This window comes from Terrapene carolina, unplaced genomic scaffold (genome assembly GCF_002925995.2).
Source record: "Terrapene carolina triunguis isolate 2854851 unplaced genomic scaffold, T_m_triunguis-2.0 Scaffold132, whole genome shotgun sequence".
NCBI lineage: Eukaryota > Metazoa > Chordata > Testudines > Emydidae > Terrapene > Terrapene triunguis.
This window is the reverse complement of record NW_020664483.1, coordinates 984,349-999,002: the sequence shown is the minus strand read 5'-3', so window position 1 is coordinate 999,002 and position 14,654 is coordinate 984,349. Positions and strand designations below refer to the sequence as shown.

The window sequence follows — 14,654 nt, the reverse complement described above, 5'->3', positions numbered from 1 at the left end:
CGCATTAGCTCCCTTTATCTGCAGCTGCTAGCAACGTAGTGACAGCTCATTAAGCACAATTAGCGAGCGATTATTCCAGCGTCCGCTTCCCCTCCTAACACATGAGGTCTATGTACATTCAGTGGGGGGCTGAGCAGTTTCGTTGGCACACCCAGGCCTTTTCAGGGGTACGCTGTCAAATAACGGCAACACGGTAACCAGAGTGAGCAGCCAGAGGTACCGCACTAAACTCAATGAGCTTGTGAAAATCCATCCATATTTTTAACCGTAGCAACAGAAGTTCAACCCCCTCCAGCATCGTCCCATTCTGCAATTCCTCCCTGCAGTCCCAGCAGAGCCATGCGCCTAGTGCCCCCTTCCTTGCCAACCCTCCAGGATGTAGAGATTAATAATTAATTAAAGATTATGTCATGTGACTAAACCTCCAGGAATACGTCTAACCAAAATCAGCAGCCCCTTCACCCACCTTCATCCCCCCCCGTGTCCCCAGCATTTTGTAACCCTGTTTTATTTACACACGAGGGGGATCCGGTGAAGTTTAGTCCCTCAGAAAGACTGAGTCAGTATGGCGTCACCAACGAGTTCCAGGCACTTTGTCGCACACTAAGTGCCAGCGCTACAGTCCGCTGCCCATCTAGCCAGCAGTCACCCCATTGCCGGAGCCTTTCCTAAGCAAAGACAATTGCCAGGTGGATTGGTGAGGTGACCCAGGAGGTACCAAATTCAACGTATATGACAGAAATGGCAGAAAAGCCATGCTCTGATCTGTGAGGGGTTATGTCACCACTTGCCATGCACCCCTGGGGGCCTCACAATGCTTTGCTACGGTAGCTCCCAGCCTGGGCTCCTGCAGGTCACATCCTGGGTGTCTGTGTATAGCCACCACCCTGGTCTTGCAATTCTGACCCCAGCTGCCTGTGCACAGCCCCACAACCCTACTTCGGCTTCCACCAGCCTGGGTTATAACAAGCAAGGTGACCCCAACACACTCCCCATCCCAAATTTTCCAAAAACCAGGTGCGCTGCAATGTCCAGTCCTCTCCTGGACAACTCAGAGAACTAAAAAGGTTTGTTTGTTCCTCTAAAGACACAAAAGCACATCACAGCTTACTAACTTAACTGGGGTAAATACACCCTTCTATTTAAACACAACACTGAGCTGATTTATAGTAAAAACAACAACAACACCTGTACTAACAATAGGACACAGGTTAAGGGATGCCAAATAAAAGGAATAAAGTTAGAAAAGGTTGCAAGCAAATAAGCGTGAAAATGTGCATCTAAAAGTCTACAACAATCTAGCAAGGTACAGATGTTCAAGATGGTTTCTCAACTATATTCAGTATATGAGGTACACCATAAGTTGTGATAGGTATGTGTAGGATCCATGGATCTTGAAAGGTGTGTTGATCATCATGGCAGTGGCTATACAGGGGGGAGGAATAGCTCAGTGGTTTGAGCATTGGCCTGCTAAACCCAGGGTTGTGCGTTCAATCCTTGAGGGGACCATTTAGGGATCTGAGGCAAAAATCTGTCTTGGGATTAGTCCTACTTTGAGCAGGGGGTTGGACTAGATGACCTCCTGAGGTCTCTTCCAACCCTGATATTCTATGTCTACAGGTTTTGCGTCTGGTGCTGCTTTGAGTTGGTGTGTCCTGGTCTGTGGGGGGCTTGCCTCTGATGAACTTGGAGAGATTGGGGGTGGGGGTTGTTTGAAGGCCAGAAGACAGAACTGGGAAAGATTTTTTTCAGGATGGGGTCCCCACTGAGTATGGGTTGTAGTTTGATGATACCTCATGTAGGTTCCAGGTGGCAGGTGACAACTAGGGGTGTGCAGTTGGAGGGGGGTTTATTTCTGTATTAAAGAAAGTTCTCTCAGGGTACTTGGGTAGCCCATTGCATGATGCGATCTACTATTCTGGTGGGGTGTCCTTGTTTGGTGAAGGTGGTTATGTGTGTTTAGATGCGTCTCCTGGACTTTCTCTTTGGAGTACATTCTGTGGTATCTGAGTGCCTGGCTGTAGAGAAAAGATTTCTTGGTGTGTTTGGTCACATATAACAGAAGTTGGTCCAATAGAAGATATTACCTCACCCGCCTTGTGTCAGGCTCTCTCATGAGATTCAAGGGCTTTCCCTTCCATAACCCAGGTGGGCAGGGGTCTGTGAAGATGGAAACCAAAGTCACCCCAATTATTTCAGACCTTGTGAAAAGTTCAGTTCCTGAGGTTCCAAATGGGCTCACACCAAAAACTGACTACGTGAAGATGATAGCTGACCATTTCCAGGGAATATGCCCAGAGACTAGATGGGGCAAATTTTCAGATCAATGAACAGTGATTTGTCCATCTAAATCCCAATGCTAGTAACTTCCATATTCCCTGCACACTGCTTATGATCATCAGTCCACATGAAAAAGAAACCAAAGGGGATCCAAGTGTGCTCAAGGGTATGAACCACATGAATATCAGTCATCTCAGTCCAGCACTTAGTACCTTCTGTCTGCTAGTGGCAACCTGGCCAGATCCAAATCCTGAGAGGTGCTGAGGCATTGCAGTCAGTGGGCGCTCTCAGAGTTTGGCTCCTGGGAATTTAGAGGGCCAGCAAGGAGGTGGGATGTTGGGGAGTGGGGCCACTAGCTATCCCCTTAAGAACACAGGACGCTACTATCACCGAATGTCTGCAGAGAAGGTGAAAAGCCACCCCAGTTCCCATCAATGGATGCTGCATGGGGGGGAAGAGTGTGCCATTTGTGATACTTCTACATTAGGCCCTCCAAATATGGGAATTATCTTGACTCCTAGTCAAGGCAATGACAACCAGAATACTCACTCACAGCAATGCTCATTAAACACCGCTCTATCTGGGAATCCGGCTACAGGTACTAGCCGTCATCTCATCACAGGCAACGGCAACTGGGTAATACCACCTGGCTCTTCTGTAGCACTTTTCATCAGTAGATCTCAAACCTGCCGGTACCATTCCATGGAGATGCGCCGTACAACAGCTATCAATAAATCGACCTGTTAAGCGTGCGGTGACTGATAACGAGAGGAGTTCCAAGTGGAAATTTCTTGTCTCACAGAACTCCTTTTCAGTAAACACATGCAGGGCCATGACACTGTGGGAGTTACACCCATGACATGCTGGCGTAGAAGACATGAACCTCCCCAAAAGGAGCCAGCCATTCTGTATTTTGCAGAGTGTTGTGCAATCACTTGTTACGATGTTTCACACTCCCAGACCCAAATCCGTTCCGATTGCCTTTGATTTGTTAAACCGTCTCTCCTGGTTGGGTTATTACTGTGGAAAAAAATAACTCCTCAGAGAGAGAGAGAGAGTTTTGGGGGACAGATTGGAGATCCTGTTCCGCTGATCAGGAATCTTGGTCATAGGAGAGTTATTTTCCAAGCGCACACAAAGCTGAACAAGAAGTCTTCCTGTTGTAGCTGGAAGTCACTCATGTTTTCTTCCTTTTCCAATATTTTAGTCCTCGTTGGTTAGCACTGCCCTCTAATTACAATGGGCAGACACTAAAATCAACCCTTCTAGCTACATTGCACTCCCAGTTCTCTTGATAAAATCTTCATAAACTTAAAGAAATGAGTTTTCCTAGGATTCACGCTGATTGAATGTGTTCCTGCTGAGCCCAGCATGGGGCTTGCGGGTTGAATCTGGCTCCAGATTTGGGCCTTGATGCTGCTTCCAGACAAACCTCCCAGTGGCTCTGATGGAACATTCTTTGTAAGATCTGTCTGGGGCAGATCAGGACTTTCTGCAGATTTTGCTTTTCATGTGACCAGACCCTTGAGTCCTTCATCCTAATAAAGAAATTCTTACTTCAAGGATGGCTTCCTGTGAACTACTTGTAAGAGAATAATTCAATGCTGAGTATGACAAGCGAGGGCTGTGATTACTTTGGAAATCCTGGGAGGGTTTCCATAGCTCATGTTAAGTCCTTTTGGAACCAGAGCTATATTCCACTTCAGTTTTACAAAATAATAGGAAAACAGATGTCTTGTCCTTTCTTAGAGTGCCAGGAACACTTGTGAGATTTATGCCTGAAAGCTAACAGTTCTGGTTCGGAGCTGGAGGGACTGATTCACCCGGGAGGTGTGGATCTTTGTGACAACATGCAGCAGAACTAACTTAAAACCAAAAAGCAAGCCTGAACCAAACAGGCAATTCTGTAGCTCAGACTCTCACCAAAACTCAGTTTCTCCCACAAATAAGCAACTTCTGTTCTACTGGGAAATGCCCCTTGTCAATGGGAACAGAGAGCAGATATGGTTCCTGCCTCTTGTCAAGAGCGTTTCAGAAGGACCACAGGGTGCATAGGGATTGTCGTACAGTCTTTAGCTACCTGCTCACACGCTATTTGCTCAACTTGGCCTCGGCCTCAGTCAGTGCACAGAACAAACAGCGAAGGAAGAGAACGACAGTCTTGGGTGCTTAAGGCATTAGCTCGGGACTCAGGAGAAACGGGCTCTAACCCTGGTTCTGCTACAGTCGGTCTGTAACTAGCTTGGTGAGAGCGGGGAAGTAAGCTGCACCCACTCCAAGGCTCTCTCTCCGAGGAACAATGTGAGACCCCGAGCTATTCCTGGGGGGTCCCAAAAGCCACGTCCTCCTAGTGCTAGGGAGGGGTCACCAGATGGCGCTGTAGTGTGGTGCAGATTCCTTGGGGAGGCTGATGCCGTCAACAAGGGAATTTGCGCTCTGCGTTATTCACTAATTAGAGGCAGTTGGGGCAGAGTCCCTTGCTGGGAGCCAGGCACTGGCGTTTGGGCCAAGCTCCCTGGAAAAGGGCCTGGCCCGCATGCCATTTGGGACCAGCTCTGTTCAGGAACTGGTGGATGAAAGGAACAAGCTACACCAAGCACATCCCCAGATCCACATCACTGATTTCTCCTGCAACAGGAAACCTGCCTGCAAGGCCCCAGATCTACTGCTGGGCCGAAGGGTGACTTGTATGGCAGCTTCACTTCTCCCTGTTTGCAGGGTCCACGGAGCAAAGAGGCCCCCGGCCCAAACCTGGGAAGGGGCAGGAACTGTCCTAGGCTTCTTTGCTGGCACCCCCATGAGGCAGGCAGATGGGTGAGAAAGGGCGCCTTGGTTGGGCGTCTGTGAGCCAGGACTGCGGCAGAGAGAATGGGAAAGGAGCGTTCGGATTTTGCTATAAAACCGGCGGAGTCAGAGTGAGGAGTGAGTGGAATGACCCACCCTAAGTGGATAATTGTGCCATGGGATGGTACCCTGCGGAGGGGTGGTTTAGTCTGGCTGGAGATCCAGACACAGGCAAGTGGAGGCACTAAGACAAGGATGAAGACAAGGGGCTGAGCAGAATACCCTAGAGAGAACCAACAGGAATGGCCTTGGGCAAAGGAGCAGAGACAGCTCGGAGACTCAGACCAGGCTCCCTCTTCCTTTTCGGGGTCTCCTGGTGAAGCACCCAGCAGAGGGTGGATGGGAACTGCCCTTCAGCCCTGCTCTAGCACGGTGGAAGCTGTGCACGTTCGTCTCATGTAGCTGTATCATGAGGACTGTGCAAAGCTGCCAGTACCATGGACTTCTCCGGACAGCAGCTGCATGTGTCGGTTTATCTATGATGGTCATTCTTGCTAGGGAACTAGTCCTGCTGCCAACACACGGTTACTTGGAGGCAGATAAGTGGGAAACGGCCCAACTTAATTTCAGTTTAAACAGGGAAAAGGTGGTTTCTGAAATCTTCAAGGAACTTTTCAACAAGATCCCCTGATTCAGGGGGATTTTATAATCAGCGCGTGGTTGGCAACTGCAGACTCATCACTGCCAAGGGCACATTGGTTAGTCGTTGAAGAGCACAACGAACAGTGGTGGGCGTCATTCCAACATGCCATTGAATCTGGCCTGGAAATTCTGTTTCATTCATTCAAGAGGCTTCTTCGTCAAAGAGAGCGCGATCATCCGGATAAACAACCGGTGGTGTAATCATCCCGAGAACCTCAATGAAGAGCAGAGCAAGGGGTACGCCATGCCAAAGCCTCCGGAGGAGCTGGAATCCTCCTTCCACTCCGGTCATGCTCTAGGGCCTCTGTGGTCATGGTGCCTCCTCCCACACAGGCAGGATGGGTGTGTGCATGAGTTGATGGGGTCAGCTAACTGTGGAACTTTGGCTGGCCCCATCCCTACTCTCATGCGCCCCTACGGCTGGAAGCCCTGCCGAGCCCAGCTCTCAGAGATCTGTCTGCCTAGTGAAGCGCAATGACTGAGCCTGACTTCTTTCTCATGCCCAAGAAGAGGAGGGGGAATGGAGCCTATATGAGTAGTCATTAAATAAACAACAAAAGGATCCTGTGCACGTCTAAAGCCCCTCCCCCAGAGGGTTGCAGTGCAAGCCAGATGGTCACTCACAGCTGTGCATCTTATACCTAGTCTCATGATGGACAAACTAACGCATGGCGAAGTTCAACAGTTTGCTCAAAGGTGTGAGTGATGGACAGATGGGAGTCAGACCCAGATCCTTGGCTCCCCATCCTGTGCGCTGACCACTAGACTCTCCTTCCCCCACCCCCATCCAGGCCACGCTCCCTCGTCAATCACTGTACAGTTTTGCTAGGGTATTTCACAGAGTGGGAACCTGCCAGCATTTCATACAAATGCCTGTTACGCATTTGCAGAGCTGCAAGCCTGAGAGAAGGCTAGTAAACGATAGATCACAACAAAACTGACCTGACCATTTGGGACATGTCTGGCCATAGGCCCACCAGTCTTTTCCTAGCCCCCTCGTGAAGCAGTTCCAGTTACTTTTACTGTCTAAGCAGCCACTGTTGGTTTAAAATAACCTGCTTGTGACTATTATGATTAATAAGAGACCCTTCCTTCCCTCCAGGTCTGCTCACCCCTTTCCTTCCTGTGAATACAGTCACGATTGACAACCCTCCAACGAGCAGTGCTGTGTGCCCAGAACCACAGCATGGTAGGAAGTGACCCACGTTCCTTTCTTCCCCCAATGGAGTATTGCTTTTTGGCCTAGATTATGGATTTATCCCAAGCGCTATGTGTGGGGCAGCTGTGCTCCCCTTGCCCCAAGGGGGACAGGAATTTGCTACTGGCCCTTACTAGCAGGGAATTTCTACGTCTATCTGCCAAGGTTCTGCCCACTCCTCCACTCCCTGGCCATCTGCTCTTGGGGTAGGGTTGAGAATGGGGCATACAGTGCCTCCCTGTGCGTCAAGAGGTCTGGGGACGCCATGCAGCGTAAGGGGCGGGTTAGGGAACCTATTTCCTATCAGGCTGCTGAACAGACTGACTCAAGCCTAGCCCTTCAGTCTTTAGAAAGCACAGGTGTTTCCTCACAGACGGACAAGCAGCATCAGCAAGATCTGTGTTGTTCCCCCGCCTCTTTGAAAGAAGTGGGGAACAAAAATTCAGGCACAAAATATAGATGGCTTCATCCGGAAGACGAGGTGTCCCAGCTCGATCACAGGCAGGGTAGGATAGAACAATTAAGAACCCAACATTTCAACCCTCAAATTTTGGCAGAAATTTTTAATTTTGACCAAAAAGGAGGGATGATTTTGGGGGGATTGGGGAGTTTTATCCTGTTTTTTTGACTAGCTGTAATCACAGGTAATAGACAGAACATATCTGAAGGAAGGTCTTTCCCCTGCATCTACACCTCACTGAGGCTGCCAGAGGCCCACGCAGAAGCTGCTAGGACATGGGATTTCCCGTCAGGGCGCAGCCAGGAGTCATTTGACAGAGGGGTTCCAGGAATGTGGGCAATGCTGCACACCATGGTGGGAAAGTTCACACTGGCCAGTGTTCAAACACAGACCCCTGCCCCCAGGCACACACCGGGCTCTCCGACAAAACACAGGCAGCTGGGACCAGCAGACAGGAAACGTCTCTTTGACTCGGCCTTGGCGCCGCTCAGCACGACGTTTGCAGAGACTCCAAGGCCAGAAGGAGCTATTGTGATCACCTCCTCTCCGACCCTCCTGCCTAGCACCGGGCAGAGACTTTCATGCTGGGATTCCTGCCTGGACTCCCTGCCTTCTGGTTGAGTGACAGTAAATCTCTTTGAAAGACATCCAGCCTGGATTTAGATTCCAAGTGACGGAGACGCCATCACATCCCAAATGACTTTGTTCCAAGACTCGACTCCTCTCCCAGTTTAACGATCTGCCCCTTCTTTTCAGTCTGAACGTGTCTAGGGTGACCAGATGTCCCGATTTTATAGGGACAGTCCCGATTTCGGGGTCTTTTTCTTATATAGGCTCCTATTACCCCCCACCCCGTCCTGATTTTTCACACTTGTTCTCTGGTCACCCTAAACGTGTCTAGCTTCCGCTTCCCGCCATTAGAGCTCACCGCGCCTTCGTCTGCAGAGTAAAGAGCCCTCTGTTCATTGTGAGAAATCTTCTCCCCATCTAGGTGCTCTGGGCGGGGGGGAAACACTCACTGTGAATAGGGAAGGTTAGAGAGAACGGACGGGGGAGTTACTCAGACTCAGGGGCTGACCCCCCAGCTCGGCATGCCGGTGCCCTTGCTCCCAAGTTCTTCCCTTCCCCAGGGCTGGGGGTTTCCTACCTACTCCCCAGAGACTGGCCCGATCTGGTGCCCCATGGCGGCTGCTCCAGCCCCTCCTCCAGGTCCCGCTCTTGTCTCTGCGCCCCACACAGAAACACAGCCAGGGCCCATTGTGGGGGTGGGAACATGCATCAGCCCCACACCCTCCAATATTTCCATTGTAGGGGCACTAGACCCCTCCGCTTCCACCATTGCTGTAAGTACAGACAGGCCAAGCTCCAGTCGCTTCTTAAATGTCTCTTCACACAAGAAAGAGCTCAGGGGACCAGTGACGCTTTAATCCTGCCCCCCATTGCAGGGTCACCCCTGGTTTGTAGTTGTGAGGCAGGCTATAGCGGGGATGTCTGAGGGGAGCTGGTTACGCCCGCATAGTGCCACGCCCTTACTCCTGGACTTAGCAGCAGCCAGGAAGGATCGGGGCCGGCTGTTCCCTGGCCTTCACAGCACGTTTTACCTTGCGCTTGTGCCCTGCCACACCCTAGGGCTTTGCCCATGGTGTCTGTCAGAGTGTCCTGCCCCACAGCTAGCCCCACACACAGAAAAGCGACTCACCAGTCAGCGCCCCCATGTGGCTGGGTGAGGGCTGACGGCCGGCTGGATCGTGCGGCGGTCGAGGTCGGTGACTCCGGCCAGGTCACACTTAAAAGCTCAATCCCCTCGCAGGGTATGTGGTCAGGCCCTAAGCTGGCTTCCCGAAAGCCCCTGATCCAGCTCCACCTGAGCCAGCAACAGTCTTTCCGAGCTGTACAGACCCTCACACGAGGAGCCCTCTCCGACCTCACCTTTTGTGTTAATCACACTCTCCTTCCGGAGTCGCTGGGCCCTGGGCTTCTCCCCGGGGCCCTGCAGGAGAGCTCAGCACTACAAATCCGCCACCACCGCAGCCCTGCTGCAAGCTCAGACCTCCCGTCCCTCTGGGCTTCTCCTCAGCAACACCAGGCCCCAGACAGCCTCCCGGGAGCCTGGCCTCACCCCAGGGCCTGCCATAGGAACCAGCTCCACTCTTACGGCTGTCCCTCCACAGCTGAGCCTCAGCTGCTCGGCTTCCTCCCACTGTAAGTCCCACACCCTGCAGCTGTGGCGGGCCAGGGCTAATTGACCAGGGGCTGGCTAACCCAGGCCTCCTGGTCCTTACAGGAGCAGGCCACCCTGTTACAGGGCCTGTCAAACAGAGCTGTTCCTGCATACCCTCCTTCCCAGAGCACGACACGTGAACGAGCACCATGCCAGTGCAGAGCGTCATCGATAAACAGAGAACACCAAGTCCTCACCCGCAGGCTGCTGCTCTAACCATTAGATCACACTCCCCTTCCAGGGCCAGAAATGGAACCCAGGACTCCTGACTCCTTACATTCCACTGCTGGACAGCAAATAGCGGTGTAACCCGCTAGCAAAATGCGTCTTACGGCTGTCTCTGGGGGCTGCCCCCCCCGCAAGGATGATAACAGCTTTCTACTGCTGCCAGTCACTTCACTTCTTTAGCTCAACTGGTAGAGGTCGGTGCTGAAAATCTAAAGGTCTGGGATTCAAAACCTGCTAACGATCCAAGAGAAGGGTCACTACAGTGGCACATAAGATGATGTCTTCTTTTTTTAATCTTTTTTTAAAACCTAGGTGATTCCATTAAAAAACAAAACAAAACTATATTAACAGAACATTAAGGTTGCAATTCAAGCACTCAGAAGTTAAGAAAATCCAGATTCAGATTACCTATGAGACTTTCATAACACAAGGGGGCCAAATTAAACAGTCTTTACTTTCATGATACCCTCCTATTTGTTCTACAGGACTGCTGCATCATTCAGTGCCCAGGGCAGACAGTAAATGAAGCAGGAGTGTGTAAGAAGTGAACTATTGCCTTGTGATTGAGGCACTCGCCTAGCATTCAAATAAAAGAAGGTTAAGGGGTGACTTGGTCACAGTCTATAAGTATCAAACAAATATTTAATAATGGGCTCTTCAGTCTAGCAGAGAAAGATCTAACACCATCCAGTGGCTGGAAACTGAAGTCAGACAAATTCAGACTGGAAATAAGGTGCAAAGTTTTAACAGCAAGTCATTAAGCAGTGGAACAATTAACTCAGGGTCATGGTGGATTCTCCGTCACTGACAATTTTAAAATTAAGATTGGATGTTTTTCTAAAGCTCTGATCCAGGAATTATTCTGGGGCAGGTCTCTGGCCTGGGCGATACAGGAGGTCAGACTAGATGATCACAATGGTCCCTTCTGGCCATGGGATCCAGGCATCCCTAGTTCTGCTACAAACTTCTTTTGTGAAGCTGGACAAGGTATTTAAACAACAGGCTTCAGAGGCCAGAGTTGCCAGTTTTGCCTTTCATTGAGCTACCTCGCTGGGGCGTTATAAGGGTAAGTTCATTATCGTCTGGGATGGGTGCTGATGAGTGCCATAGAAAAGCCCATGAGAAAACAAAAAGCCCCTTATTTGGTGCAGGCTTAGGCTGGTGGGCTGTAAATATGGGACAAGGCCACACAGTGAATGAGGGGGATAAAACAGCTATTGAACAGCCTCTTTCATTGAAGCCCTGTCTACCCTATGCACTGAGAGAGGCTGGGTCAGGTGGAAAAAGGAATATGTAATTCAAGACAGCATCATACAGCACGTGCACCAAGGGACTGAACTGAATTTGCATGGGCAACTAACTTTCGAACACTTAACTTTGCAACCCCAATGTTCTTTTCTTTGTGTGGAATACATCTGTAGATATACAGCTACGATTTGTTGTCCAACACGGTCATAAAAAATTATAGCAGCTGGATGTGGTATACAGAAATAAGGTGGGGGGGGGGGGGGGAAGGGAGTTGATTCCTGGCATGTAGTTTACTTTTATAATAAGTTCTTTGTTAAAAGGCTATTTTTAATTTGAATCGCCAGACATACTGCAGCTAGCTAATGCTAACCAGAATAAACAGCACCAGGGAACTGCTCTCAGAAAATTGGTTTTAGTCTTTGTCCCTAACAGGCCAGCAGAGTTTGTCAATGTGATTAAGCATGTGCATTGTATTCAGTATGTAACTGAAAGACCTAAGTATTAACCATACTATTGTCTGCTGAGAAAAGGCTCGTGCATACCCTTTCTGATTCTCCGGATAATTATAAACTGTGTTACAGTCACTGGGTTGTCACAGGACTGCAGAGTTCAGATACTTATGTGACATCTATGCAAGGATCCAAAATCACTGCCAGCGTGGTACTGTGAGAAAGGTTATATTACACGGAAAAGCTGAAGGGAAGATCATTACGCTGGGAATACAGGTCCCAAATGTCCAATACCTTTGACTGTGTGTGGTGAAGAAGAAGAAGAGTTTGAGAATGATGCAGGGTGAAATTATGAAGACTACAGCACCTGTATATTCATGGATGTGACTTTTAACTCTTACCTTGCCTTTGAAAGAGAAAAGTGTCAGTGACAGAGGATAGTCAGAAGTAATGGCCTGCGAGGGGTAGTTTTCCAGTAAGTTTATTCACAGGATGGGTCTAGAAAGGAATATCACGAGGCCATGAAAAGAACAAGCTGAAGAGCAATCAAGTCCTGCTCTGTGCAAACTATTCTGTTCCATAAACCAATTTTTAGCAACACAATTTTCTGCAAATGCACAACTGTCGTTGCTTAGTTAGTTCTGTGAAAGAAAGCTGGTTAGCACTCCCAGGCTACTTATGCACTGGGGATCATACACAGTCTCTCACCTACATTACATGGAATTGGCTTGTAAAATACACACATCCATTGTTTGTCTTCTACACCTGGCTGAGGATAGGCAGATTCTCCAAATGCCATGGGAAGACATAAAAGACAGTGGGGGTTATCGGGGGTAAGAGACAGAGGACAGCCACCTTCTATGCTGTAGATACTGTAATTATATGATAGAGACGGAGGCTTACCTGAGAAGCTGGAGATCCCTGGCATGCTGTGAGGCACAAGAACAGAAAGAGGCTGTACTGAAATCCAGAAACCATGGTCCTAGTTTCAAGGTAAAAATCTCTTCTCAGACTATTTTCGAATGCTTTCCCCTCCTGAGCGTTTTCTCAACCTGCCTTAGAAGTCCCTGGGAATGCCTGGAATGCAGCCGAGGGACGGCTGAGGCCGGCTTGCCAGCACCAACCTGGCTGCTCCTCTCAGGGAAGGGTTGAAGAATACCACTCAGTTTTCAAGTCCTCATCCGCTGGCTGCCCTCGCAGCTGCTGCTACTGCTGCTGCTGCAATCTGCCACTGCTGCTGCCTGTGTGAGCTCTTACAATCCTACACCTAAGCTGTGTGGGTCTGGCTGGGGGATTGGTTTCTCCCTCCCCCTCAAGGTAGTAGTGGAAGGCTTCTGGCTTGCTGGATCCTAGCAGTAGGTGTTGGTCTCAGGGGAGAAACACTTGCCAAGTGGCTATCTCCTTGTAGCCCGCACACTGGGCAGTGACCAAAGTGGGAGAGACTCTTCCCATTTGTCTTCTAGGAGAGGTTGGGGCTGCATTTCCCCAGAAGGCCCCTGAGAAAGGAGCACTCCTTTGGGATCGAATTGGTTTCCACACTAGCCTTGCTTCCTTCTCGGATGGAGAAGGACGGCCCCATGTGCAATGCTGATCTGCTGCAGAGCAACTGGAGAGAGGAGGATTTGGGTGGAGGTTCATCCCTCCCTCACCCGGCCTTCTAGGGCGCTAAGCTGGGAACACAGGGTTCAGGTGCACGTCACCACACTTCTGCCTTCAGCTCCCACGGAAGCCTGTGGACCCATGCATGGGTGTGTATCCAAGGGCAGAACTGGGCCCTGGGCCAGAGCCAGTGAGAGGGTGCACTCAGCTGGAGAGCTCCCTTCCTAGAGAGATTGGGTCTTGTCATGCAATACCCGGCAACTGATCTCTAAAAGCTTCTCCGCAAGCCACCTTCGGGGGTTCCCTCGCTGTGCAGCCTGCTAGCAACAGCTCCACCTCGGACACAGGATGGCCAATGCCCCGCGTTTGACGCAGACAAACAGTCACTTGAATACAGCGGTCTTTAGACTCCTCGATCCACCCGGAGGCCTCTTTACAGACACAGTGGGGAACATTTATTCTCCCAGTCCACCTTGAAGCTTTATAAACCCTATAGCTTCGTGATTGATTTGGGGTGAATAGGTGGGGCTGCATTGATGGCTGAGTAATGGCAGTGGCTGGCTCTGAATGGCCCCTCCCCATCCAACCCCTTCCCCTGGTGGTGGCTGGTCCCCTCTCCCTTCTCCATCTCTAGGCTCACCTGCAGCCCTGGAGTAGAACTAGGAGTGATGGGGGGAGATTAAGCAAAGGAAAGGGGAGCTGTGTTGGGTGTGGTGGGATCAGCCCTGGGAAGTGGGGGAAGCCCCGCCACCGAGACTAGACTGGACAAAGCAACGTCAAATATACCGCGGGAAACAATGCCAGCAGCAGAAATGTAGATGAAGTAGGACTGGGCAGGAAACAGTTTTCTTGGCCCCTGAGTATTTTTAATAGTTCAAAATTCTTTTCCATTGTGAATTGAGGAAAAACCCTCAAAATATTTGCAAATCAAAAAAAAAAAAAAAAAAAAAAAAAAAAAAATATTTAAAAAGTTTTGGGTCAATCAAAATGTTTCATTTTAATTTTTTTTAAACTCCTTAGTTAGTCTAATTTGCTTAAATTTCTAAACAACCAGAATGGTTTGGTGCAAAAGCATTCAAACAAAAATGTTTCAATAATTTCTAAACTCCCCCGCCCCCAACGTTTTTCTGAGTCAGGAAATTCATGGAAAATGACCTTGTTTGGCAAATAGTTTCGATTCTGATTGACCTATTTATTGACCAAAAAACCCACAAAGCATAAAAAAAACCCCTCCCACCCAGCTGGAGTGCTAGCAAGACTTGCTTATCTCTGTCCTCTGTTATGGCCAACCCTACTGGGGAAGTCCAGAAGCTAGAGGTTTTGACTAACATAAGTGGCAGTGAAATGGTTAATAGTTTAAATTGCTACGGGAGTAGGAGCAGGATCATATTAACTCCCCATTGGGATGCTGGGGAGCAGTTTGCAGCTCTCCGAGCCGTTCCTCACATCCCTTGAAAGGTTTTCTTCAGAACCATGGCAATGAAA

At 49.6% G+C, this 14,654-nt stretch overlaps 1 protein-coding gene across 1 annotated transcript in view; it reads right to left on the bottom strand.

Moving 5' to 3' along the window:
- FBLN7 (fibulin 7) overlaps nucleotides 1–13,215 on the bottom strand; it is a 34,829-nt gene extending 21,614 nt beyond the window's left edge. Inside the window, exon 1 of the mRNA XM_024213940.3 lies at nucleotides 12,474–13,215. Within this exon, the coding sequence (XP_024069708.2) occupies nucleotides 12,474–12,548 (75 nt within the window). The 5' untranslated portion in view covers nucleotides 12,549–13,215. The remainder of the gene's footprint in view (nucleotides 1–12,473) is intronic.
- Nucleotides 13,216–14,654: the final 1,439 nt, after the last annotated feature.